Source organism: Scleropages formosus, chromosome 4, assembly GCF_900964775.1.
Source record: "Scleropages formosus chromosome 4, fSclFor1.1, whole genome shotgun sequence".
Classification (NCBI taxonomy): Eukaryota; Metazoa; Chordata; class Actinopteri; order Osteoglossiformes; family Osteoglossidae; genus Scleropages; species Scleropages formosus.
In genome coordinates, this window is record NC_041809.1 from 20343886 (window position 1) to 20368245 (window position 24360).

Here is a 24360-nt window from a genome sequence, read left to right on the forward strand (position 1 = left end):
GCAAATGAGAAAAAGAGGTCAGGGAACGGTCTGCTCTCTCTTGTCCAGGTCACCCCAGACTCACAGACAGACTTTGGCAGTTACAACTGCACAGCCACCAACATCATTGGCTCAGAGTCTAAGGAGTTCCTGCTCATTCAGGCAGGTGAGTAACAGTCAGTCAGAGAAGGCCACTTGCAGTGTCAGCACAGGATGGCCAGTCACTGCTGTCAGATGCATACAGATTGTGTGTACATAAAATTACATTGGCAGGGAAGTCCTTTCTGTATTTCCATTTCTGCTGATTAATACATGAAAGCGTTCAATATGGCTGTGTATGGAAGGAATGCATTTTTTTACTGATATGAAATACAGCTATGATGAAAGACTTCCTTTCACATTCATTTCAAATAAATTCATTAACATGAAGATAACGGAGCTGGATTCGTAAATTCTTCCCAATTCAGTGGCTGTCACTCAGCATGCCGTCGTCACTGTCCGCATCATCACCAAGCGTGTTCTCGGTTCACACACTCTGCATGTGGAGGATCTTTGTGTTTCATAACAAAACATGTCAGGCAGTCTGTGAGCCACTGATCTGCGCATTTTATAGCACAAGTTGGCCATCCCCCAGCCCTGTTCCCCTTGTAAATAATGATTTTGCTGTCACCCATAGATGTCCCCTCAGCCCCCACCATTGAGCAGGTGGAGCCATATTCCAGCACGGCGCTGATGAGGTTCGATGAGCCCGACGCTACCGGCGGCGTGCCGGTCCTCAAGTACAAGGTGTTGTGGCGTGCAGTGGGCCAGGTGGACTGGACCAGCAGGGAATACGAAGCTGATGATGGTGAGCACGCCCACCACAGGTGGGAGCGATGGAGAGAGGGGAGAAGAGGGATGAGGAGAGATATGACAGACCAGAAAATTGCGTTGTCAGTTCCTCAGACATGCACCGAGCGCCACATTGACTCCATCTCATGTGGCATCACCCAGAGTAGTCAAGGCGAGAGAGATGCTGTGCTCCACTTCAGCTTCAGCACCGAGCCAAGCCTGGCAGAGAGTTAGCATGATGTGCAGACGGAGATAGCTTTTGGGAGACACACAACTGTGTCACTTTGAAGAGGGAGAAATGAATGTTCCACAGCTTCGTCCGGATGATGCGGTAGAAACACGTTGATGACTTAAGATTATTATCTCAGAAAGACAATAACTTTCTGTTGTTCCTTGCATCAGCAGTCACAAGTCATTCCTACTGCAGTGGAAAATGAAGAATGCATTCATTCTTCTGCTAAATAACAATGCTTAAAACAGCTGGCAGGCCTCAAGATTCTTTTTTCACATTCCTTTTTCTTTATTTTCCTGGGACAATGCCTGTCTCTCAATGCACCGTTTCTGACATTTTTTTTCTGGTGAGATACACACACAAATACACACATAGGCACTATCCTCATTTTCCATTCTTAGTGCATCGTTCTGAAATTACATTTTGAAGTTGAAAGCATAGTGCTTATATTGTTATACTTAGTGTTTCATTTCTGCAAAGGACTTTTTATGCATGTTTCAATAAAAGCTGTTTCATTATGCATGCTCAGTACACATGCACACATTCCTGCAGAGCTCTCAAACGCGACCTAACTTATATTGCTTCAAATTTGCTCAAAATTTTAGTGCAGCCCAGGTCTGCATTTCACATAATTCAACCACTTAGGTCGGTTATCAGATCACTTGGGTGTAAAATGCTGACCAAAAACTCTTTCAGAATTAAAATAAAGACATTTCGATCGGTGGGTTACTGTCGTTACTTATTTTACAGAGGGCGTCACCTACATTAGTTTGTCACGTATGGTCCGTACCCATCAGTCAGTCAGCCATATGTCAAATAAGTTATTACAAAAATATTTGTAAGCAGGGGGGTGCGGTGGCGCAGTGGGTTGGCCCACGGTCCTGCTCTCCGGTGGGTCTGGGGTTCGAGTCCCGCTTGGGGTGCCTTGTGATGGACTGGCATCCCATCCTGGGTGTGTCCCCTCCCTCTCCGGCCTTACGCCCTGTTTTGCCAGGTAGGCTCCGGTTCCCCGCGACCCTGTATGGGACAAGCGGTTCTGAAAATGTGTGTGTGTGTGTGCGTGTGTATATGTAAGCGTTTAGCCAGGCTGTACAAAGAATTGCAGTCTTTAATTTCACACTTGTTTCAAACCTTTCTTTCAGGCACTTGTGGATGAATTTTCAGGGTCATGCTGGGTCATATAATATACAGAATATGAAAACATTTCTGTGTTACTCTATTATAGTTTGTCAGGTGGGATCAGCATACAACTAATATTGGGAAAGAATATAAGTTTCTGAAAGTTAAACATTGGACGAAACTGTTAGTTATACAAACGCAGTGATTCCATGTATAGGAATTCTCAGCTTGCCAAATGAGACTAGAAAACAAAGCAGTTTGTGTTCAAAGATCACTTCCAGTTAGCTAAACTGTAAGTCTGACGTGCAAAATAATGTATCCACCTACCTTTTGGGAATGTTAAATGCCCAAGAGTTATTTATATATATATTTGTGTAGTATATGGTTGTGCTGAGAATTTCACATTTTGCAGTATCTGAAAATTAAGGTAAGGGATAGAAGGATAGGAGTCGAATAGATGTATTCTTTAGAATTTATGTATTTGTTTGAATATGTTCTCCAGGAGGGAATACCATCACCATCGTGGGTTTGAAACCCGAGACCAATTATGAAGTGAAGATGTCGGCCATCAACGGCAAGGGTGAAGGGGAGAGCAGCTTAGCCCAGTCTTTTAAAACCGAACCAGTTCGTAAGTACAGTGCCTGCCCCCACTCCACATGCTTACCGGTGTCTACTGACCCTGCTCCTGTAGTCAGATGCCTGCATCCAATGCACTCCCTGACTCGACTCAGCCAAGAGGAACCACCCACACGAGAGATGCATTGAAAGACCACCTTTGCCTGTGACCCTTCACCATCTGTGGAGGGAATGGATGGTGACCCCTTGTGGCAGACAAGCCAGTTAGGCTCAGACCCCTGCCCCTTTCACCCAAAACCCCTAATGCCCCTCCAGCATAGTCAGTGTGCTGCTGTGTTTGTCTCCATCTCTCCTGTCACACGTCAATGCTTTTAGTTTGCTTCTAGCTGGAAGGAACCCAAAGCCAGAGCCTCGCCGCCATGTCTTCAAGGATCGATTCTGAATGCCTGCAAGGGACAACAACATCATTTGTCCATCAGCATTCACGATCAAAGTCAGATGGCTTCAAACGTGCGGTGTTCCTATTTCACATTTTCACCATGTTCAATCGGTTGCTGTGGACTTCTATGGATAAGTAATTAAACATAATATTAAGTATAATATTCAGCCCTACATTCATTTCGGGAACATTTGCATTCATTTGAGCACACAGAGGATGTTTAAATGCATATATAGAATAGAAAATGGAATATTAAAATGACATCTCTTGGTTCTGCACTTATAATTGGGTGTCCCTGTTTTAAAAGTTTTTTGCAAGTAATGTTTGTGTGTGTTAAAATACACAGTTTTTCGTATGAATTGAGCATTTAATAATTTTGCTCTAAGCAGTGTTTGGAGACCTTCTGGGTAATTAGTGCGGTGTAATTGTTCAGTGGACTTCATGCCTCTGACAGGGCAGACTACAGAGACACCACTGTAACTGTGGAAAATATTGTGGCATTTGCCAGATCTTGCTTTACACATAATTTTATGTTATTGGAGTTCATGGAGAGGTTCTGTAGTATCTTGAAAAAGCATGTAATTAGTTCTCTTGAATTTTGAAACTTGTATGATGTTTAACCATTATTTTTTGGCAGCCAGTTGTCAGGAGACCACTGTAGTTAAATTACAAAAATTACATTATTTGTTGTACCGAAAGAATTCTATATTTGAGCCCTTATGACTGGAGGTAGGAAATACAGATAAGAGAGGTATTGCCGGCGGAAGATTGGTATATCTGTTTAATTCTGTTCTTTCCTTCATCTTTCATTTCACATTGTTTCATTTGACTTTTAGTGTTTTTTTAAGTGTCTTGTCAATCATAATGCTTATATACTGCAAATCAGCACCCTATTGATTCAGGCTGCGATTCTTCCTGCCACCTCACTTTTCCCCTTTTGCTGCTGTGCTCCTGCTGTGTGCTTTCATAGCAACCCCACCCCCCACGGCCATCACCCCACACCTCCTTGACCATTTAATTATTTTAATCTAACGCTCAAGTGTTTCTGTTCTCACTTCTGTGTTGTTCTTTTTTTTCTTCATGTTTCCTTCTGTTTTTATTCCATTGGGAACCTCAGACTATTCTTTCACAAGTAAGTGCCACACCTGCCCATTGGGTGTTCTTTCTTTAATTTCTGTTCTCAAATATATAAATATAAAAATGTTTTTGACAACATTTATTTGAGACATTTTCCTAAGTCAGTACGTATGAACAAAATCTGACCTGGTCTTCAGATTTTTTGATATGTGAGCTCCCACTACGTAATTATGGTAACCATTACCAGCCTGCTTCCTCCTGTTTTACAGGCATATTTCTTTTCATTTCAGTTTAGCTCATCTAATTTAGCACGTTCACCGTTCAGTGTCCTGTGTTTCATGCATCTTCCAAACGGCATACCGTTTCATTATTTTACTGTGGATACAGGTTGGTTAAATGATGCTTAGATGATATGATGACATGTGATTTGTGAGCTGTGCTGTAGGTACTGACCCCGTTCCACTTTTGACACAGTACATAGTTCTCTCATGTTTGCTACTTAAATGGACCCTGCCTCTTCCTTCCTGTCTCATATCCTCTTCTTTTGAATATGACAATGCTAACTTGCCATTTGACCATTTAGCACTAACCAAATAGAAAACATAAGTAAGACTTTGCTTACCTCAGAATTTCCCTCTAATTACTAATTACATGCCTAGTAGTGCTAGCCATCACCTTTTATTTGGGTCTCTTTATAGACTGCCGGTTTCTATAGTGTGATTGGCTGGCAGACCACGGTTTCTTGTGATTTTTCTAATGCTGGCGTGCATTCTTGATTTGAAGTTATTGCAAAAAGATCCATACCTGTTGCATTATGTAAATACATGAGATGTTAACTTGCAGTGGGCATTAGTTATCTAGTGAATTCTTTCATATATTTTCACATGCTTCCATTCTCTAATGAGTAAAAGTATAAATCAGTCCCAGCTATAGTTTGGTCATGACTCTTTGCATGTTGACTTGGCATCATTCATTACAAGGTAATAATCCTGTCTGCCTTGATTTGTAACTTCCGGGAAAGTCGTGTAGGCTATACACAGTTGTAGCTAAACAAACTTTTTGCTTTCTATTCTTCAGACTGAATATTATGCAAAACACTGCCAAGTGCTATCAAGACAAGCATTATTTTGCTGTAATTAACACCAGCATTCTGTGTTTGGTGTTTTTCAGGGTAGACTAATTGAGCTTCATTTGCTTGCTGTTACATGTGGAGCATATTTATGGATTTGCAGGGTGATCAAGAGATCAGGAGAGCAACAGTGGAGCCATGCACTAAACGCAAAATCTCCAGTAATTTGTTCCTAGCTTAGTAACACACCCTATAGCAAACAAAAAAATCAACAGCTTTTGAGTTAGAAATTGACTCTCTTCCAAACACTGTTATTTAGGCAGAGCATCTCTGAAGGTTCTCAGTTCATAGAAAACTGATGATATATGGAATGAAAAGAGACACAAAGGTTGACAATAGCAGAATGGGGAGTTGTGTTCTGTTTTGAATTTATCCTTTGTGATATGTGGGAGTTTTCTTTAGAGGATAAAGCACAGGTAGGGGAGGAAACCATATGGGAGCTGCTTCATTTGGAGAGTCCCTGTTGTTAACATAGTGCCATTGCCTTGTACAGTGACTGCCAAATCCCCACTGACCGAGGAAAGAAGACATGTCTTTGTTTTGACCTACATAGACCCCAAGGTTAGGAACTTCAGACGGAAAATTAGGGGTGTTCATTGGAGGCATGTGGCCAGGAGACCCAGATCAGTCACAGTAACTGAGGATGAGCTCCAAGGTACCATGACGAGCTCTGTGGGTGAAACCAAAGCAGAGAGTGAAGAGGACTCTATTGTGGTGGACCGCACTCCTGTCCCACTCAAAATCCAGACAGAGTTCATTGGCCAAACTGCGACTGGCTCATTAAAGGCGGCGGAAGGGTCAGAGGATCAGACCACAGAACAGCTGGCTGAGTCAGCTGCCACACATATTTTCTCCCATACTGCAGTCATCCAGACCCCAGCTGGGAGAACCGTTATGACCCCAGTGGCTGCTTCCATGACACAAACAATGAATGGTGGAACTGTGGTGTGGTGGGGACCTGCAGACATAACTGCCCCCGCATGGGAGGGCAGCACTCCAACAGCTGCTTTGGTGCCAAGTTCGAGCAGAGTGTCAGAGCCCCAGCAGGGCAGCAGCACTACCTCGGACGGAACTTTTGTGGAGGATGATGTGGCTGCAGCAAAGGCAGCTGGTGCACCGCTTCTGTGGCCCCTTCACATTTCCACAGTGACACATAGCCTAACTCCAGTTAGAGGTATGGCAACAGGTGAGGCTGTGACAGACTCTCATCTTAGGGACCTCACTGAGGAGGCTGTGGTAAAATTCTCTGCAGAGGAACAGAACACCACGACACCCTCTGTGATGGTGCTGGTGGAGGGTGCAGCCTCAGAGGCAGCAGAAGCAGTGGGACTGGTTGAGTCCATGGTAACAACGCTTTCTGATCCACTGCACTCCACAGATTCAGGCAATCTGTTGTTTTCACCACATGAAAAAACAGATGCACATGATGAGTCATCCCCAGCTCAAAATATAAGCCGACCTGTAGCCACAACCCAAACTACAGCTCGAGCTGTAGCCCCATTTCATACTACAAAGTGGCCTACAGCCGAAACTCGCATTACAGCAGATGCTGTAGTCATGATCCAGACTACGGACAGGCCTGGCAGCATAACCCAAAGACCAGACACACCTGTAACCAGAATTCAAACTACAGATATACTTGTAGACACAGACAGACTTAAAGAGACAACAGCAACGACATCGGAGCCAATGGCTTCTTCAGAAGTGGTGACAGGGAAGGAAGCAACAGAAAGCAAGGATGGAGCAGTGAAGATGACAAGCCAGGCTTGGGTGACATCTATGGGGCAAGCCATATCAAGACATTGGTGGGAGGTGGACAGTGAGTGGGGTTTTTTTCAGAAATGGCGAGGCTTCAAAGCATCAGTGGTTGTTTTTGTTGCAGTTTCGAAGGTATGGCTTTTACTGCTTGGTTTTTCGAGATTTCTCAGGTTTAAGATACAGGATTAAACCTGTTGATACTGTGAGCTTTGCAAAGCCGTGTGATGGGTTTCAAAGATGCTTCAAAGATGTGGGGCATGTCACTGGTTATGTGTGGTTAATTGTTTGTTTTGAAACATTTACATCTGGAATGTACCTCAGTATTTCTGCAGGCGGTTGGACACACTTTCTGGCTTAGGCATGCAGGACGAAATGCAGCTGTTTTAAGAAATGCATGCCTTTGCTGAGGCTCGTAATGTGTGCGACAGAACAAGTAGGTAGGAAGTGTATGATGTCTTTGTGGAGTAGATAGCTTTTATGTCTCTTTTTTTTTGCCTGATGAGATTTTCACATAATGGCTGTCTACTATTAGTGGTGCTGTCCAATTTTTGATGGAGTGCCTGAAGTTCAAATTAAAAAGCTGGTACTTTTTAATTTACACAGGTGCTCTTGGTCTGGCTTCTACAGGAGGTGTCTCTTGTGTGTGGAACTGTGGAATTGTGACTTTTTTCACGTGGATGTCTCTAAAATTCATTTTGAAATTTACGTTCTGCCCGTATACTCCTCTGCCTCTCAGCCACTCCCACTGTTTCTGTCATCGCTGAAGCAGGGTTAGAAGTACCCTTAGAAACGACCTCTGGCTTTAGCCAGGCAGTCATTGAGTGGCAAAAGACTGCTGGTAAGTTAGCCACATAACGTTATTTTTTCTCAGTGTGCTAACAGCACGTGCAAGAATGGCGTTGCATTTAAACTGTCTGTTCTGTGACTTTGTATCTGAATATTTCAGCATTTCAGGAAAAATGCATATAGGTGTCTGTAATGGACTCCACTCTGTGTTTGGTATTAATTCAGCAAAAAATGCTTAACTTTTCACACTGAAAGCAGTTAAGGCACATGGTAAAAGTACCAGGAATGCACCGAAAATAAGCAAAAGCCATGAAAGTTTTTTACAGATGTAATTTTTTATGAGGGATGGATGAGAATGTTTGATAAAAATTCCTGGAAATGATATGCGTGGTAGTTGACAGTGCATCTGTGTTTTTTTTTTCACGCCGTAGCGAATAGTCTTTCCGGTGGTGCTGGCTCTTTTCACTGTGAACTGACTGTGAACCCTGATCTATCAGTGGACAAATGTCAATGCAGCTTGATTGAATTAGTACTTGCATTGTGGGGAAAAGGGACAGGTTTTGCTTGGTTTTCTTTGTGAGGCAGTGGGTGATGTTTGCTGAATAATTCAGATTTGAGCCGTATAAAATCCCGTGGTTGTATTTCTGTGCCAAAAAAAATGTACTTGCAAGCAGTATAATCTGATGAGGAAATGTATTAGGCTATTAGAAACATTTTGAGAGGAGTAATATCCATATGGACTCTTATTTTTGGCAGTTTTGTTTTAATCTATTCTTTTTATAATCAAATCAGTAAACTGCATGGTAGTCTAATTGAATCAGATGCAGCTTTAGCCTCCCTTTGCTTGAATTTTTCCTTTGTGAAATTTTGGCTTACTTTGGTTGATGAGACACACCAGGTGGCCTTGGTGTTGAGCGGTTGGGGAGCTACAGCAAGCAAGCAACAGGTCAGAGATATTGTTTCCCTTTTGTCTAGAGGGAAGTTCTTTCCACCAGGAATAACCTGTTTAATCCTAACGTTCCTTAGCTAATTGGTTGCTTAATAAACAGAAGTGATCAGTGCATTAATATCACTTCTGTGGAATACCTTTCTGCAGAGGAAGCACGGTAATAATTTCTTTTACAGAAAAGGTATAATAAAAGCTGAATTAAGAGTTAAGGAAAATCTTTCAATAGCTATTTGTGTCCTTGATATATGCAGTTGTATAAATGTATTTGAGAAGTACATCTACCTCAAAATACAATATACACAAAATGTATATATCTGTGCATATAAGAAAACAAATAATTTCACGGATGAATTTCTTATATGTGACACCTTTTGATATGCGCTACGTGAGTCCTTGTGTTCCTCTGAAGGTCTTTGGAAAGTCATGCAGTGGCATATTTCTTAGACTAACTTGCTTTTCATTTGGCTCTATTGCCTCTGCTGTGGTGGCAGAGAGGTTCTGGACAACCTGTCCACCGGGGCACCTGGGGGACCTTCTCCCATCAGTGCTTGCTTGCGACGGATTGTTGTGTGTACTGCAAGACGTTGCGTCTCACCATGTTCTCACCGTCTTTCAGTTCCATCAGTGACTCCAGCCCCCATATCTCCAAGCACTGCAGCTCTTAGTGAGTATGCCGTCGGCGTGGGTGTGTCTGCCTTCCACTCTGTCGCGCTGTTGCTCACTCTCAGTCTCTCTCACACTGCCTGCTTTGTCCCACCAAGCTCATACCCATAATGCACCAGAACTGGCGAAAGCTAGAACTACTCTAAAGTAGTGACTACAGACTTATCCGGCCGCTGAAGGACTGGGGACCAAGGGCCGTGCCCGGCTCTCGTTGCCCAAGCCTGTGTAGTGCACCATCTGACTAACCATGCTTTCCATATCAGGTCTACCCTCTGTATTCCCACAGCAGCCAGTACTTGGTTGTGTTCACTTTTTTCTGTAATCGTTGAATCTTACAGCGATGTCCATGTGAGCCACTCTTGGCAAAGCATCTATTGGTAAATCAATCAAACGTAAAATGAATGGTACAGCGTTCGTCTTGCTGCCAATTTTTTTCTGCAGGATTGGTTTTCAAAGGAAAATATTTTGCCTCTGAACTTCTTGACATTTATCTTTTAACGGGGGGTGAATTACTTGAATTCTGCAAGTAAATTTCTCGCATTGAATAAGCATACTTTTTTTGTCCCAGGGCAGCATGCCGCTTTAGACTCCTTGCATAGCTGAATTAGTCACTGAGTTTAACAAACTGCATGTGGTTTGATTAGTCAGAGGCAGGGAGGCACCCTGATGTTAACCTACATTTGCTGTTTGCTCCTTTCAATTTCTGCCTGGCATCCCTCAGAGGTGCATCATCTTAATGCATGTGCTCCTCTGGTTTTTCTCCACCTGTTCACTTTTGCTTTGTTTTACATAGCAAACAAGAACAGAGTAGGCTAGTGCATTTTCACGTTTACCATCTGTTTGTCACTTGTAAGCCCCCCTGCCAAGGATGGTGGTCCATCTTCAGGTGTCGTTGGTTACCCGTTTCCTCTCCTTGTCTTCGGTTAGTTCACTGAAGTGACCATTTACAGGGTTCCTTCTGATTAGCTCACAGGCCTAATCCTGCACCCGCTTCTTGTCAGTGCTGGAGACAGCATCAGGTCTGGTGTGGGCCAAGCTGCTCCTGACAAGTCGCCCGGGGAGGACCGACCAGAGAATGTGGATTCAGGGAGGCCGATGAACAGCAGATCGCCTTCTTTGCCACTCACACTCTACCCCCGACCGGGAGGTGCTGTGAGCTTGGAAAACGGGCAACAAAACAGTGACTGAACAGAATTCTGGTTACTAAACATTTTTCAAATGTCATTACATCATTGAACGTTTCCATAGTTTCCACGCTGAAGATGTTTTGCACTTCGCAGCTGTGGTTGTTTCGCAACTTTTAAACATCTCAAAATCCAGAGCATCTTTTCTGAAATTCAAATCTTGTGCTTGACTTCATGGTAGCAGGCCACATGTTTGGAGTAAGTGTTGTTTGTGGCTGAGCCTGTAGAACCCATAGCTGACCTCTTGTTGGCTTTTGAATATAATATGATCACTGGGAGCTTTCATGAAGCACTGGACTCTTGCTTTCATAGATAATTGTCATTGGATAGCATCCCTCAGCCCACTAGAATGTTAGCAGATGAAAACATGGATGAGAGGTAAGGCACAACTGACTGATGTGAGCACAGAGCTCATCGCAAGGGCATGTTGACACAGAGCATCTTTTCTCCCTTCTGCCAATGGGAATAATTACCTCCTGTGTCTGAACTGATCAGAGGGTTGTCATTCTCTACAGATGAATTTGTTTGTCAAAGCTTTTCAGGCTCGCACAGGGGTTCAAAGTGCCCAAGTGTTTTGCTCGTTTTATGACAGGTATATGTCAGAGCTCTCCTTTGTCCATCTCGTTGAGGTGAGCCTTGCAAGCTGAGGAATACATTAAAATTAGCAAATGTTGTTATTTCCTGCAGCAATTCTGTATGTGAAGTATCAGACAGAAGCCCATTTTGGCACAAACTGCTGAATTTCTTGCACACAGTCTTCGCTCTGCCAACACCTGAACTATTTGTTACGTTAAAGTGTCATCAGTGGCACACTAATGTGGTCCTGCCGAGCTGCAGGGGTTCCAAGAGTTTGAAGTAGAGGCCCTACAAAATCACACACGCCATCTGAAATGAGAAAATGACAGTGATCTGCCCTTAGAGTACTGCTGAAGAAGGTAAATTGGAAGATTGATAATCAAACAACCTTTTCAAATGTCACCCAACAAATGACCAATATTAATGATTTTCTCAGCAACTACCAACACTAACATTGCTTTTCTGATAGTCATTTAAAAATGTGTATTTGTCACCATCTTAGTAGGCTTTTTTATATAAAGTCTCAAATTTATAACTAGCAGTGTGCTAACAAGGAAGTAGTGAATATATTTGCAGAGAATCATTGATTACTGTATGTGACCATTACTGATAGCTGAGGAAACTTGCTTTTGTCTACATGTAAAGTGTGTGTGTGTGTGTGTGTGTGTGTGTGTGTGTGTGTGTGTGTGTGTGTGTGTGTGTGTGTGTAGTTTAGATAGGTGATGTTCACCTCCATATTCTGTTAAAATGAAAATATGGTGTAAAGATCAAAGAAGCTGTGAGCAAAGCACCGCTTCGTTTCTCCATATAATGAAGCATATTGTACTCTACTAATGTAGAGTAGCTTTGTAGCTTGCAATTTATCTTCACATAGGAAATTACACATGAGCATAATCTGAATATGAATCTCGTAATTGTGGCTGTGAAATGTGCGTCTGTAATGTGAAAAACAAAGACGACGCGTAATGTTTTCCCTTACAGGAGAGACGAGCTGGAGTAAGTATGCTGTGCCATTTTGCAATCTGCGTCGCCCAAGCGAATCCCATTTTGCAGAGGCCCATAATCACTTTATCTCTGACACATTCCCCGTCGTCATTGCCAACGATGACAATTGGCACCGTCCTCTCGCAGTGTCACAATAGGGAATTCTGCCTGCCCGTCAGGCGGCGGCGTCTGAGGCTAAAGGAGACCCATGGGAAGTGCCGCAGGTGCTGAGTGCGACACACAATGCCTTTCCATGGCCAGGGACGACGTCTGCCTGCGGGCATCTCCTAGCAGTTAAGGACACTAACTTGTAACCTTAAAAGACTGCTGATTCATGAGAGTCCCTGCCTCTATTCCCCTGGGAGAGGTACTTAACCTGAATTGCTCTGGTGAAATATCCAGCTGTATACATTGGAAGTGTTGTTAGTTGTTTCTGGTCAAGATCTCTCACTAGAGCCAAACGTGCTTTAAAGGGTCGTGGTATAGTGTGCATTGCACTCATTGACCAAGAAAATGGTTTCCTCTACCGAGCACCCTATGGTTACAAGTCAAGCTGGCCTGTCCACCTAAGGCATTTTGTACTGTGTTGTTCACACACCACGTTTGGGTCCGGAGCCGCCATTATCGGCCGTGCTTTGTCACCAGTACTGCACAGAATCCTCTGTTTCAGTCCTATTTACTCTCTTGGATCGGGGCCTTTTCTTCCGCAGCATCCATCCATGTATCTACCCACCAATGACAAATGTAATGCCAAAGAATTTTTTTTCTTTTGTTTTTTTGTTCTCACCATGTATCAAAAATGTGATTGTGAAATTTTTGATGTTCACATCAGTGTCAGCCAGAGGAAATTCTGTATCAGTGCTGTAGATTCATAACATGATAAGGGCAGTCACTATTACTCACAATACTTTAAAAGTTTTATTAACGATTCACAAAGCCAACATAGGCTTTGGAATTGATACATTTCATATACCATTACTGTTTTAACTCGTACCTCAGCCATCTAATGGTGTGATTTGCTCACAAAAAGCTTCTGAAGGTTTTGTGAGTTGTTGAAATGAACTGGCCACCCAGTCCCAGTATTGCTTTATGAATCTACTCGACTGTCCATATTTATCTGTATGTTTTCAATATGTTGAAAGTATTTATGTTGTGGATTTATGTTTTTCTTGTTATTTGTGAGTTTTGTATAAGTTGGTCAGCTGTCTTGTTGTTTAGTTCCTTGCTCATGTTTACATCAGTTTTTTTTGTATTTTCCATGTGCCCTCCTCCACTTTCCTTTCAACCAATCATGTGCGTGCATATCATGTGACTTTGTCATGTGGCTCTTGCATGGTGCTGATGATGTCGTCCACGCTGATGAGCAGAAGGTAAACTCTTTGTTCTGATTGGTCCAATTCATATGGAAGAATATTTTAAAAATGCCAGATAACAAACGTTTATATGTCAGTCTCTTTTCGCACTTAAGTCTTATTCATATTCTTACTTATCCTTTATAAATTAACCCATATTCTGTCACATACCCATAATTTTATAAATTTTTTTTCCATTAAAGACTGACATTTTGCCATTTTCTGAAAGATAGCCTTCAGGTGCTTAAAAGATTGTGTGAAACTAAATTATTATTGCATGCTTCTGCAAGGTCATTTAGGAATGAATCTTTCAGTCTTTTCAAATCTTTTAAAGTTTGCTGTCTGATTTTTTTAAAGATCAAACTGGTAAAAAATACGTTTTTAAGAAGTTTAAATTGACCTTAATTTGCAAAGTAAATGGTTAACCTCTGAACTCAGTAACTAATTTTCTCAGTTCTTTTTGTTACATACCCTGTTATTAACCGGCATAGTCGATCTCACTGATCCAAAAATGATAAAATTTAAAAACCAGTGAACAGACTAACAAACAGAATTCATTCAGCATTTCTGCATGCATGCAAGTTTGTCTTTCCTGATGCTCCCTCCTATTCCTGTTAGCGCTCCTCTGGCTGTATCCAGACTGGAAAGTGTCCTTTGCATGTCAGCATTGTTTTGTCTTACAAATACACATCATAGCCTTAAACGTCTGTTCTGCATGTTTGTCTGTTGCGCATGTTTAATAAAATGCATATGAAGAGCCCCCGGATGGGCATTCTTTCCTGAAAAGGAGTCCCGTTTACTGCAGTGCATTTTTTTAAATGTATTTATTTCAGAAGAATGCAGATGGGCCAAGCTGCAAAATTTGTCCTAAAAAATAGAAATCAATGACCATTTGTTTTACCCTGGATCAGAGTTTTTGCCCATCCTTTGAAGAATGTGGTCTTTTTGTCATGGAGTTATTCCTGGGACACATTTGGGAAAACGTGACTCCTTACTAGCACTGAAACCAGTGAAATTTCAAACTGATGTGATACTAAATGAGCCAAATCATTACATTCAATATTGATCAGTGAAGTTGTTGCATGTTATTGCATGTTTTCTTATTAGTTGCTCGTAATAAAATAACCTTCACACCATTGTAATTGTTTGCATTTGGGTAACCTTCATGTAACAGGGAATGTCATGTTTATACAAATTGAAAATATTTCATACACTGATGATTTATTATTTCCTTTGTGTATTGACTGTCACTACATCGAGTTCTGTCACTAACCTTTTATTTGAATTCCAGCATTATATTTTAACTGACAAAAAAACTGATTGTGTTACAGATATACTGGAATTATTTATATTCTGTAACCAAAGTCAGCTTGATCATTTTCTCACGTGCTCTACTTTTCTATGAATTTTGTAAACAAATTGTTTAAAATCATATCACATAAAAGCAGTGTTTAAAAAAAAGCATTTTGTGATATGCGTTTAAAGAGGGGAGAAGTAGTGTAACAGATGTCTGCTGTGTGCGCTATTGTTTTTCACGTGTTATAGCAAAGCAAAGTTTACTCTGGGTGTGTGTTAGCCACCGAGACACAACATGTGGATAAGTAGAGAGGGTGGGGCACTTAAACATTTGTCAACAGAGGAGCCCCCTCCCAGACTCCTATTTGCCACTGGGGGGTAAAGTGCGGAAGATGTCTTTCCCCGCATGTCTTAATTGCTCTGGTAATTCTCTGTGTAGCTGTACATGTTTTTAACATGACCACCTCCCCCATACACACATACACACTCACACGCCTCTGCCTTCACCTCCTCCGCTCGGCCCTGTTAACGTAATTAAAACATAATGCTGTAACATGTCCAGGCAGCATGCTGGAGGTAATTAGCATGTGTCCTGCCATTTAGGCTGTTACACTCAATAATGAGACTTTCCCTGAAGAAGCAGGATGTTTGAACAAGCTCACATTCCCACTGATGCTATTGCCCTGTACCTCCATGACATCTGAGTGAAGAGTCATTTCCTTTGGGCAGATACTGAAAAGTTAAACATTATATATTCTATAATTAAGCAAAACTTTAGGTAAACATCTTTGTTTTAGAGGTACTAGACTGTTTGAAACTACATTGTATATATTACAGTAATAAGTAGAGGAGAGATTCACAGTTATGTTCCCACTAATATTTGCAATAAAATGAGCACATTTTTTGATGAGACGTCCTGTTAAGCATAAAAGAGTAGAATTCCTCCTTCACTTTAAAGGAGGCAGTCAGGTAAATTTTTCTACAAAGATGATTTAATTTTTTTGCACAACACAAGGACAGTTACCATAGCTTTGAATCAGGAGGGGTGAAGTGCATCACTCAGAAATCCTGTGGCAACCTGGTCACAATAGCTGACCGCTGTGCCGCGATCTCTTCTCAGGGGAGCCCAGCCCTCCAAAACTGGAGGGGAAGCTGCAGTCCACGGGCAACACTCTCAAGGTTAACTGGATCAAGCAGGACGATGGGGGTTCTCCCATAAAGCATTACCTGGTCAGATACAAGGCCGTGAGTATAGAGCTCCTCAAGGGTGGGTCTCTGCAGTCCACTGGTGTCCTTTTTTGAAGGGTAGCAGCTTTCAGTGCTTTCCCAGAGTGCTACCACTCTTTGAAAGAGTTCCTCTGAAGTGGACATCATCAGAACAGTTAAAATGTTACAGCTGGATTTTTTTTAAAGATTTGAATGTATGGGCTGATGTAGCTCCATTACCTATAGGGAACCAAGACTTGAGCCAGCTACTTTTGCTCCAAACACCCCAAGTAATAGTATAAGAACAAAGAAGTAAACAACTTATCCCAATTCATTCATAGAAACATGCATCAGACTGGAAGCCGGAGATGCGACTGCCCAGTTCCAGTGAGTACGTGATGCTGAGTGGCCTGGACTGGAACACAGAGTACGAGGTCTACGTGGTGGCAGAGAACCAGCAGGGCAAGTCGCAGCCTGGCACCTTGAGCTTCCGGACCTCAGCTGAGCCCACAGCTATCCCAGGTACTGAAATATCCCTTCTCCCCTCTCCTCCAGCACTGCCAACCGGCACAGTCACCTCATGGCCTCTTGCCCCACAGGCGAATCAGCCCAATCCTTGCATCTAACCTGCAACGCCACCCAAGCAGCACTTAGAAATTATTTTGCCATCCTACTGAAAATATTTATTTTTCCCCTAACCTGATATCAGGAATTAGTGTGAACATGCCAGACTAAATACATCCCAGACTGGATGAGCTACAAACATTACACAAGCATAAATCTAATACCTAAATTGTGTACTGATCCTTATTTCATGGCAAAACAAATGTGGAGCTTAAGACTTGTGTGGCAGAGCTCTGCACTCCAGCTTGGTGTTCTTCCTGAACATGATACCAGTTTAACAACACTGATAAGCTCTGTTCCTCCTGCTTGGATGGCAGCAGGCAGTAGCTGCCGAATTCAGAGTTGTTCACCCTTTTAGTGGGTTGTGTAGTGCATCGCATCACAGGGCAGTAAAACTCCCTGTAAGGCCTGTTGCCTTCAACCAGGGCGCTGCAGTACCCCCACCCCCCCGTGACCCGTTGGCAGTGCTGTGCTCCAAGAAGTTTGCATTTGCATTTTTGAGCTGCCTCCCCACTGACAAAACAAGGGGCACAAGCTCTCTCTCTCTCTCTCTCTCTCTCTCTCTCACTCTGTCCTCTCTCTCTCTCTCCTTCCCTCCCTCCCTTCAGTTCTGTCTTGCACGCTATCTCTCTACCCCTTGTAATGTCAGGGTAAAGGTTTTCTGGTGCGATGCTGCAGCCGGTGACCTGAGACTGCCCCCGGTGGGGATGCAGCCGCTTGGTTTTTTGCATGGTGTCGCTTGGGACAGGGATTAATGCGTTGATGCTTTACTGAAACCTAACAAGCACTTGCCAGCGCATGGCACAGAGATAGCGCTTTCTCATACACTTCAAGATGGGTGCTGGGAGGGTGATATGGGCTTGGTGGGGTGGGTGTAACAGTGGGAGGTTTGGATCACTGACTGCCCTGGCATAGCGGGCCCTGCTGGACAGCAACGAACGTCCTCTCCACCCTGGTTCCTCTTAGTTCTTTTTTTTTCATTTCCAATTCAACCGTATGCCACAAAGAGCCAAAACGCACTCACACTGTGTGGCTCTGCTGGCATCGTGGTGACGGCTGTGGGCGTCCTGAAATATAAAGAGGATCTGCCAGCTCTCGCTGTAACATCTGCACAGTTCTCCGGCAACAGCTGCTATCTGTAAAGGCAACCAGAAAACCAGCTGTTCTTTCATGAAGCTAGTCTTCTGTTATTGAATTTCAGTCCTGCAACATTGTTGGAGGTAGAAGGCAGATGCCCACACACATAATGACAATATTGTTGTTATTTTTCTTCGTTATTAGCGTAGTTTCTTTTCGCCCAGGCAATTACAGCAAAAAGTCTGTCACTTCAAAAAGTTGAGCAGAAACTGCCTAAACACAAGGAAGGGATGGGATCCAGTCAAAGTACTGCCCCACACCAATTGAAACAGTACTGGTTTAATGCTGTTCCAGGGCTAGAATACAGGTACCCTCTTAGATTGTTTTATAGACTGAAAAAATCCAAATCTCCCCAGCTAAGAAAAAGCAAAGAAAAAGCTTTTAACAAAGACAATCACTTACTGTAGATTTAATAGCTGCATAAGGTCATTCATTCATTCATTCATTCATTCATTCATTCATTTATTCATTAATCAAATGATTAATATAAGTTTTACTTCACATTGATTTATGTTTTACTGGGGCAGTTTCCCTGCCATGGATACCTTGGGCTATTGATACATGTCTACAATGTTGAGATTTTAAAGTAATCTTAACTTTCCTATTAATTGATTTTTCCTTTATTTATTATTTTTCTAATCAAATGGTGAACTAAGTTTTCCATATTTTGTCTGGACGAAGCTGCCTAGACTGCTGTTCAGCATAGTAACATGAATTACCATAAAGATCAGATTTATCAAGCATTTGCACCGGGGTAAAATCCTCTTTTTTTCAGAAAAACTTGCTTGTCCTTGAAAATAGACTTGAATCTGTAATTAGCATGTAACTGTTAAATGGTTACATTAACCTTTCTTGTCTTTAAAAATTAAAAATCTGTTTTTGCACTGGCACACTGGCTTAATAATTGTGGCCCAAAATATCAACTGATCTACCAGGGAAGTTGTCTTGTATTTGCATTATTGAACTATTTAGCAGTCTCCTGGCATCACCTTACCTATGATAACGAAGCATCTCCAACCCTTTCCTCACTTCTTCACCCATGGCCTGCTATGCCATCCATTGACATCTGCTGTGCTTCTAACCTGCTGTAGTTACTTTGCTTCGGTTTTCCTTACCCTTCCATTGAACTATAGCTTATGTTTCTCTAACTTGCCTGAACTCCTTTTACTTTTCCCTTTGGTTTTGGTTTTGTTACCTTCCAAGTTTATGTTTCTGTGTTTATGACCTATTTTTCTATCTTTCTCTTTTTTTCTCTCTCCCTCGTCCCCTGTTTCTCTACCTCCTCGCCCTCTCCCCTCCTCCTTGTTGTCATGTGCGATCGTGGACACCACTGGACCATCCCATTGCCATGCGCGCACCCTTTTTATGCGTACAATCACTTAAAAACACTCGCACACAAACACTTCCTGTTCCTGTGGCCTGTCGCTGTACGTGGTGCTGTGTTCTGTGGTGCTCGTGTTGGGCTCCAGCAACCCTGGGCTGCTCCTCTGTGACATACACCCTCTTCTCACTCATCCTCTCCACGCTGACTGTCTTTCTGCTCTCGTAAACCCGGGTCCAGCTCCAGGAATGGGGTAGCCCACCCCTTTGGTATCCTGGCTGCTCATTTTTTTTCAATGCCTTCTGATTCCAGTGCAAAACAAAAAAAAAGAAGCAATATAAGTTCATGTCAAAGGGGATGAGGCAGTGCGCTTGATACTCACACCATTATGAATGTTTTTAGGTTGTTTTTTCCATTTAAAAATTAATTTTTAGCAAACAACTTTTACCTCCCCAGTGAAAAAGAAAAACTCGCGATACGTATTTGCTGTACGTATTTGTCTTCTCTTACAAAGCAATGGACATGAGCAGTACTGGAGAATCGCAGAAGGAGCCACAGCCCTTTGTTAACATACTGTTCTACCCGTACACTTAAACCTTTAGAGGCTGAGCAGAAGAACACTATGTAAGAGAAATGTGTGTCGACACTAATGTACTACCGGTAATTAATACAAGAGGTTCACATTCTGTCAACAGAGTACCCTTCCGCTAGCCCCAGTGCTTGTGCTAGAAGTAGAAAGGCCAAGCAGTACTACAGTTGAGACACTCTACAGTGGATTCTCACTGAAATTATGCCGTGACAAATGTATATAATGATTTTGAGTGACTTGTTTTTCAAAATTTAAAATACTTCCTTGCTTTTTGCCTAAAAAAATTAGGGTATTTTAATGTAAATGCTAGCATTGTTTAACAAGAAGGTAAATGCTGAAATGATCAATTTCAATACTGTAATTTGATGATATTCTATAACATGATTTTTTGTAAGTACACACTGTTGTGGTCCCATGAAGTAAAGTTGTGGATTTTAAGGAAATATAGTAATATACTGATGTGATTTTTGACAAAACAGCAGCTGTAATTGTTTGACTTCTGAAGTTTGAAATGCAGGAGTGTGCAAGCTTCCAGAATTTTCCATTTACCCATACTGTGAAATGTAAACGTAAAAACTGAGTTCAGTGTCACTTCATTTTGTTTTTCTGTAGATCTTGATGAAGTGGTATTTTTGGGCATCTGTAAAATGAGGTTTAGAGCAGGCTTATGACTATTTTTAAGTGAGAATAAGCTGCAGACCTGGGAGGAAGAAAATCCTTCCCTACACCAGATTTTGAGTAGTTTTTGTAAAGAGACCCCCTACAGAAAAATGCCTCTCTCCCCTGTTTTTGAAAGTCATTCTGATGGTAATAAATGGATACTTCATGAGTTGTGCTCCAGGTCTCACATATACCAGTCACGCTGTTTGGATCCTCATTTACATGTATGTTTCTTTCTTTTAAACGCAATTTGTGCTGCGACGCTGTCGTTTTATTTTTCAGTGCCAGCAGAATGGCAAAACAGTGATGTTTCGGGAGTCAGATGTGTATTTTGCACCTTTTTCTCCATGGTGGCATTTTCTCTATCAGCTGTCGTTTTGATTCTCTGAGACATGAAGCAGAATCAAAAAAAGAGAGGAATTTGAAATGTGTGGGGAAGCTGTTGAATTTGAAAAAGGAAGGACCCTCTCGGGGACGAGAATGAAGAGGTGGCAGCGTAGTGTGAAATAAAAAACTAGGTTCCTCATAAGCGCAGGTATTATTTCCATGGAACTTTGCCACATTCACCAGCATCACTCTTCCCACGGATGTTTACAAGGGTGAGAAACCAAAGCTTTTGTTTCAAGAGAAGATGAAATCCATGCTGGGTCAGTACGCGCGCTGGCCACGCCGCCCCAAAACACTGTGCCATGGCCTGCTGCAGATGTGAGAAGGTGTGGTCACTCAGAATGATGCAAAGCAGTTTGTTCAAATGATAATGGCAACTGTCAGAAGTAAAAGCAGCAGTAAACTCATTAACCAGCATGTTCATCTCAAACATTTGATATAAAACAGTTCCACAGCATGGAAGTGTTTAAAACTGCCTCATAAATAACAGCTAACAGACAATAATTTGTGATAGTTTTGACTGAATGAATGTGGTAAATAATGATTCTGTCGTCTGTTAGTTTATCGAGGTGATTGATTAAATGCTTATAAATTTTTTTTGAGTTAAATCACTGTTTAATTTTTTGCGCAAAAATTAAAACAGAACACAATAATGTTGTTAACTTAGAAAAACACGCCTTTTTCTTAAGTGTTTGGATTCCTTCCTGTAAGATGAAGTCTTTCATGTTTACAGTTCTTTCATTGTCATGGAAGTGATGCAGTTGACCTAAGTAATGAAAATGAACCTTATAAAACTTGGAACTAATAGTTTTTCGGCCATGACGGTTTAGAGTATTATCACAGTTCTCCACGCTGGATTTATTTGTTTTCCTCACACTTGTGTGTCAACACCCATTGGAGCTGAAATGCAGTTCATGGTCCTTTGTGACATGGCATAGAAGGGCCACCTGCGCGAACCCCAGTGTTTACCAACACGAGAGCAGAAGTGCCGTGGCAGCATCCTGAATTGGACCCCTTCCCAAGGTGAGGGTTCCTCACCACATGCTGTGAAAGACCCCAAGAAAATATAGTAGCTGTTATAGCAGCTATATTTATTGAGCTTTATACACACAAAAACGTAAGCTTGGAAGTTAACAAAACAAAAACTAGTACACCTTTAACACAAGTCACAGCCTCGGGTGTAAATGTATGAAGACTGCTATCGTAAAGTTGCACTCTTTATTCATATAAACTGTCTTTATTCAGTCTCAAAGTGATTTGGAAGATACAGTAGAGGTAGAGAGCATTAAATCCTGTGCAGTGCATGCAACTCCAAAAGGATGTATCTTGTAAAGATCAAGCTGTTCTGCTTTGTTTATTTGGATCTAGATCTGCGTCTCATAAAATATGCCAAAGCACGGACACTGTTTTGCATTGTAATTTCCCATCAGCTTCCCGGTGCCCAGTATTGATTTGTCAAGTTCTCTCAAGCGATAGGTGGAGTTGTAACTTGGGGAGGTGGAAACCTGTACAACAGATGCACAACAAATATTTCTTCATAATTTGAAACATTTATTCAGCTGCGCGCAGTCCGGCGAATGCTGCAGCAGCACAGCGGTGTTGTCTTATCTCGCGCCCACCCAGCCAGTGGCTCTCATCGCAGCTGTCCGCCTTGGCTCACAGCGTGGCGATGGCCAGCCCATCATTTCGCCCCCACACCCCTGCACCAGCTCCCATGCTGGCTGAGCGGGTTCGACCACGTTTGTGTGCAGATCGCTCCATGCCCGGCTAGCTCAAAGCTTGATATTTGATGTAGGACGATAACAGTTAAGACCCTCTATCTTGGAGCTCGCCTGAAGTGAACGATTTCTCTCAGCTGAGGTACCTCATACATGAGCAGTTTTATTTATGCCACTGTTTCAGTAAAACGGAACAAGAATTCAAGCATTTCGTAAACTGGCAAGACACTGCACCTCACCTTTCAGTCCTGCCAGCCTGCTGATCATAATTTTATCTTTTCTCAGCACATTTTACCAAAAGCTACTTTGCGTTGACATTCACAAACTCCGTCTCATCCAGCATCCTTGTACAGTATCTGCACCCTTTTTTTTTTTTGTCTCTTGATCCACTCTTGGTCATCAGCCTATTGGTAAGTGTGGCTGAATGCTGACATTATTGAATTTGTATGACTTAGTATCTGGTCTTGAGCTCCTGACACGCATGGATTGGACAGTTGGAAATGCATCAGATTACTAGAAGTTATGGGAGAGTCAATGTTTTTGTCAGTTAAATGATGTGCTTTTCATTAATTTGAAATTAATTTAACAGTATAATTTTGTTTCTCTTTATTGTATCATACATTACGTACAGATGTTTAATGTTTAGACAATTTCTGTGACAGTGGCAGTTTAATTTTCTTAGTTTTTTTTTTTTGTTCTTGTATATATAGTTCTATGCATTTGATACATTGCTAAGGTGCACCAGAATTCCCAGGGTGAACAAGAAATTCCAAATCAAGGTTTTGTATGTATGTAACCTTGGAAGAAAGACATCAACTTATCATATAGATTTTATGTATGTCTTAACAGTTTGAAGAACTGAAGATGAAAAATGGAAGACTTAGCACCATAACAAAGTTTTATCATCTAACCATTAAATGCATTAAACTCTGAGAAACATGTGTTGTAGTGAGTTTGTGTTTTGTGTCATCAGTCGTTCTACATCAGATGAACCTGAATACTGAATTCTCTGTGCGAACTGTGTTTTTCCCCAATGTTTCAACTTTCCAGGGCGGTACTTCAGATGGTTAAAAATATCATCCTCAAGTTCGAAGGTTCGGGTTAATTTGACACGAGAGTATGTCGTTAAGTGAGTGGTGTAGTCTTAAGTTGGTCTTATTATACTTTTATGTGTAGTACTTTTATTTTTGTAGTTTTTTAATGTTTGCATGTAAAGTGGTGTCATGCAAAGTATTGAGTTGACCGAATGCATGCTAATTAATTGTAAGTTACAAAAATAGAAATAATTATATAAATATTATTAAAACACTTTCCTGATTTATTCCTGCTAAGTAGTTTGTGTTTTGACAACACAGCACTTTTACTTTCATTAATTTTGACATACCTCTTGCAGTTTTGGCATTTCTGAGCTACTGGAATAACATTTTTAGTTGTCATTTTTATTTACTGCAGTGTGTGTGGGCTGCAGTTGCCAAGGAAAAATATTAAGTATCTAAGACATTAGGGAGGAAATGTAACCATTTTATTACGCACACATATTTCAGTAATTTAAAGCTTCACATAAGACACATTACATTATACAAAATCTTGTTCATGGGCAAACCGAAACAAAAAACAAGAAACTTGTTTTCAAGTGTTTCATTTTGTGCAATTACCTTATCGAGTCGATTAAAATATGCTCTAAAATGGAGAGGTTTTTAATACTCCAGTTCGTAAACATACTGATGATATCAGGAGGGTTAAACAGGTAAAAATGTTTAGTTTGCATAAATGCTGTTGTTTCAGTTT

At 41.7% G+C, this 24360-nt stretch overlaps 1 protein-coding gene across 13 annotated transcripts in view; it reads left to right on the forward strand.

The window, feature by feature from the left end:
• Positions 1-24360, forward strand: part of ncam1a (neural cell adhesion molecule 1a) — a 177769-nt gene that overhangs the window by 143891 nt on the left and 9518 nt on the right. For 4 of the 13 annotated variants that reach the window (XM_029251563.1, XM_029251565.1, XM_029251566.1 and 1 more), the window contains 8 exons: positions 49-145; positions 656-826; positions 2664-2789; positions 4294-4308; positions 9492-9539; positions 11655-11657; positions 16051-16175; positions 16478-16658. In XM_029251563.1, coding sequence (XP_029107396.1) covers positions 49-145; positions 656-826; positions 2664-2789; positions 4294-4308; positions 9492-9539; positions 11655-11657; positions 16051-16175; positions 16478-16658 — 766 coding nt within the window. Of the gene's footprint in view, positions 1-48; positions 146-655; positions 827-2663; positions 2790-4293; positions 4309-9491; positions 9540-11654; positions 11658-16050; positions 16176-16477; positions 16659-19366; positions 20635-24360 lie in introns of those variants that run through there. The other 9 variants (XM_029251568.1, XM_029251570.1, XM_029251571.1 and 6 more) reach the window with 4 other exon arrangements.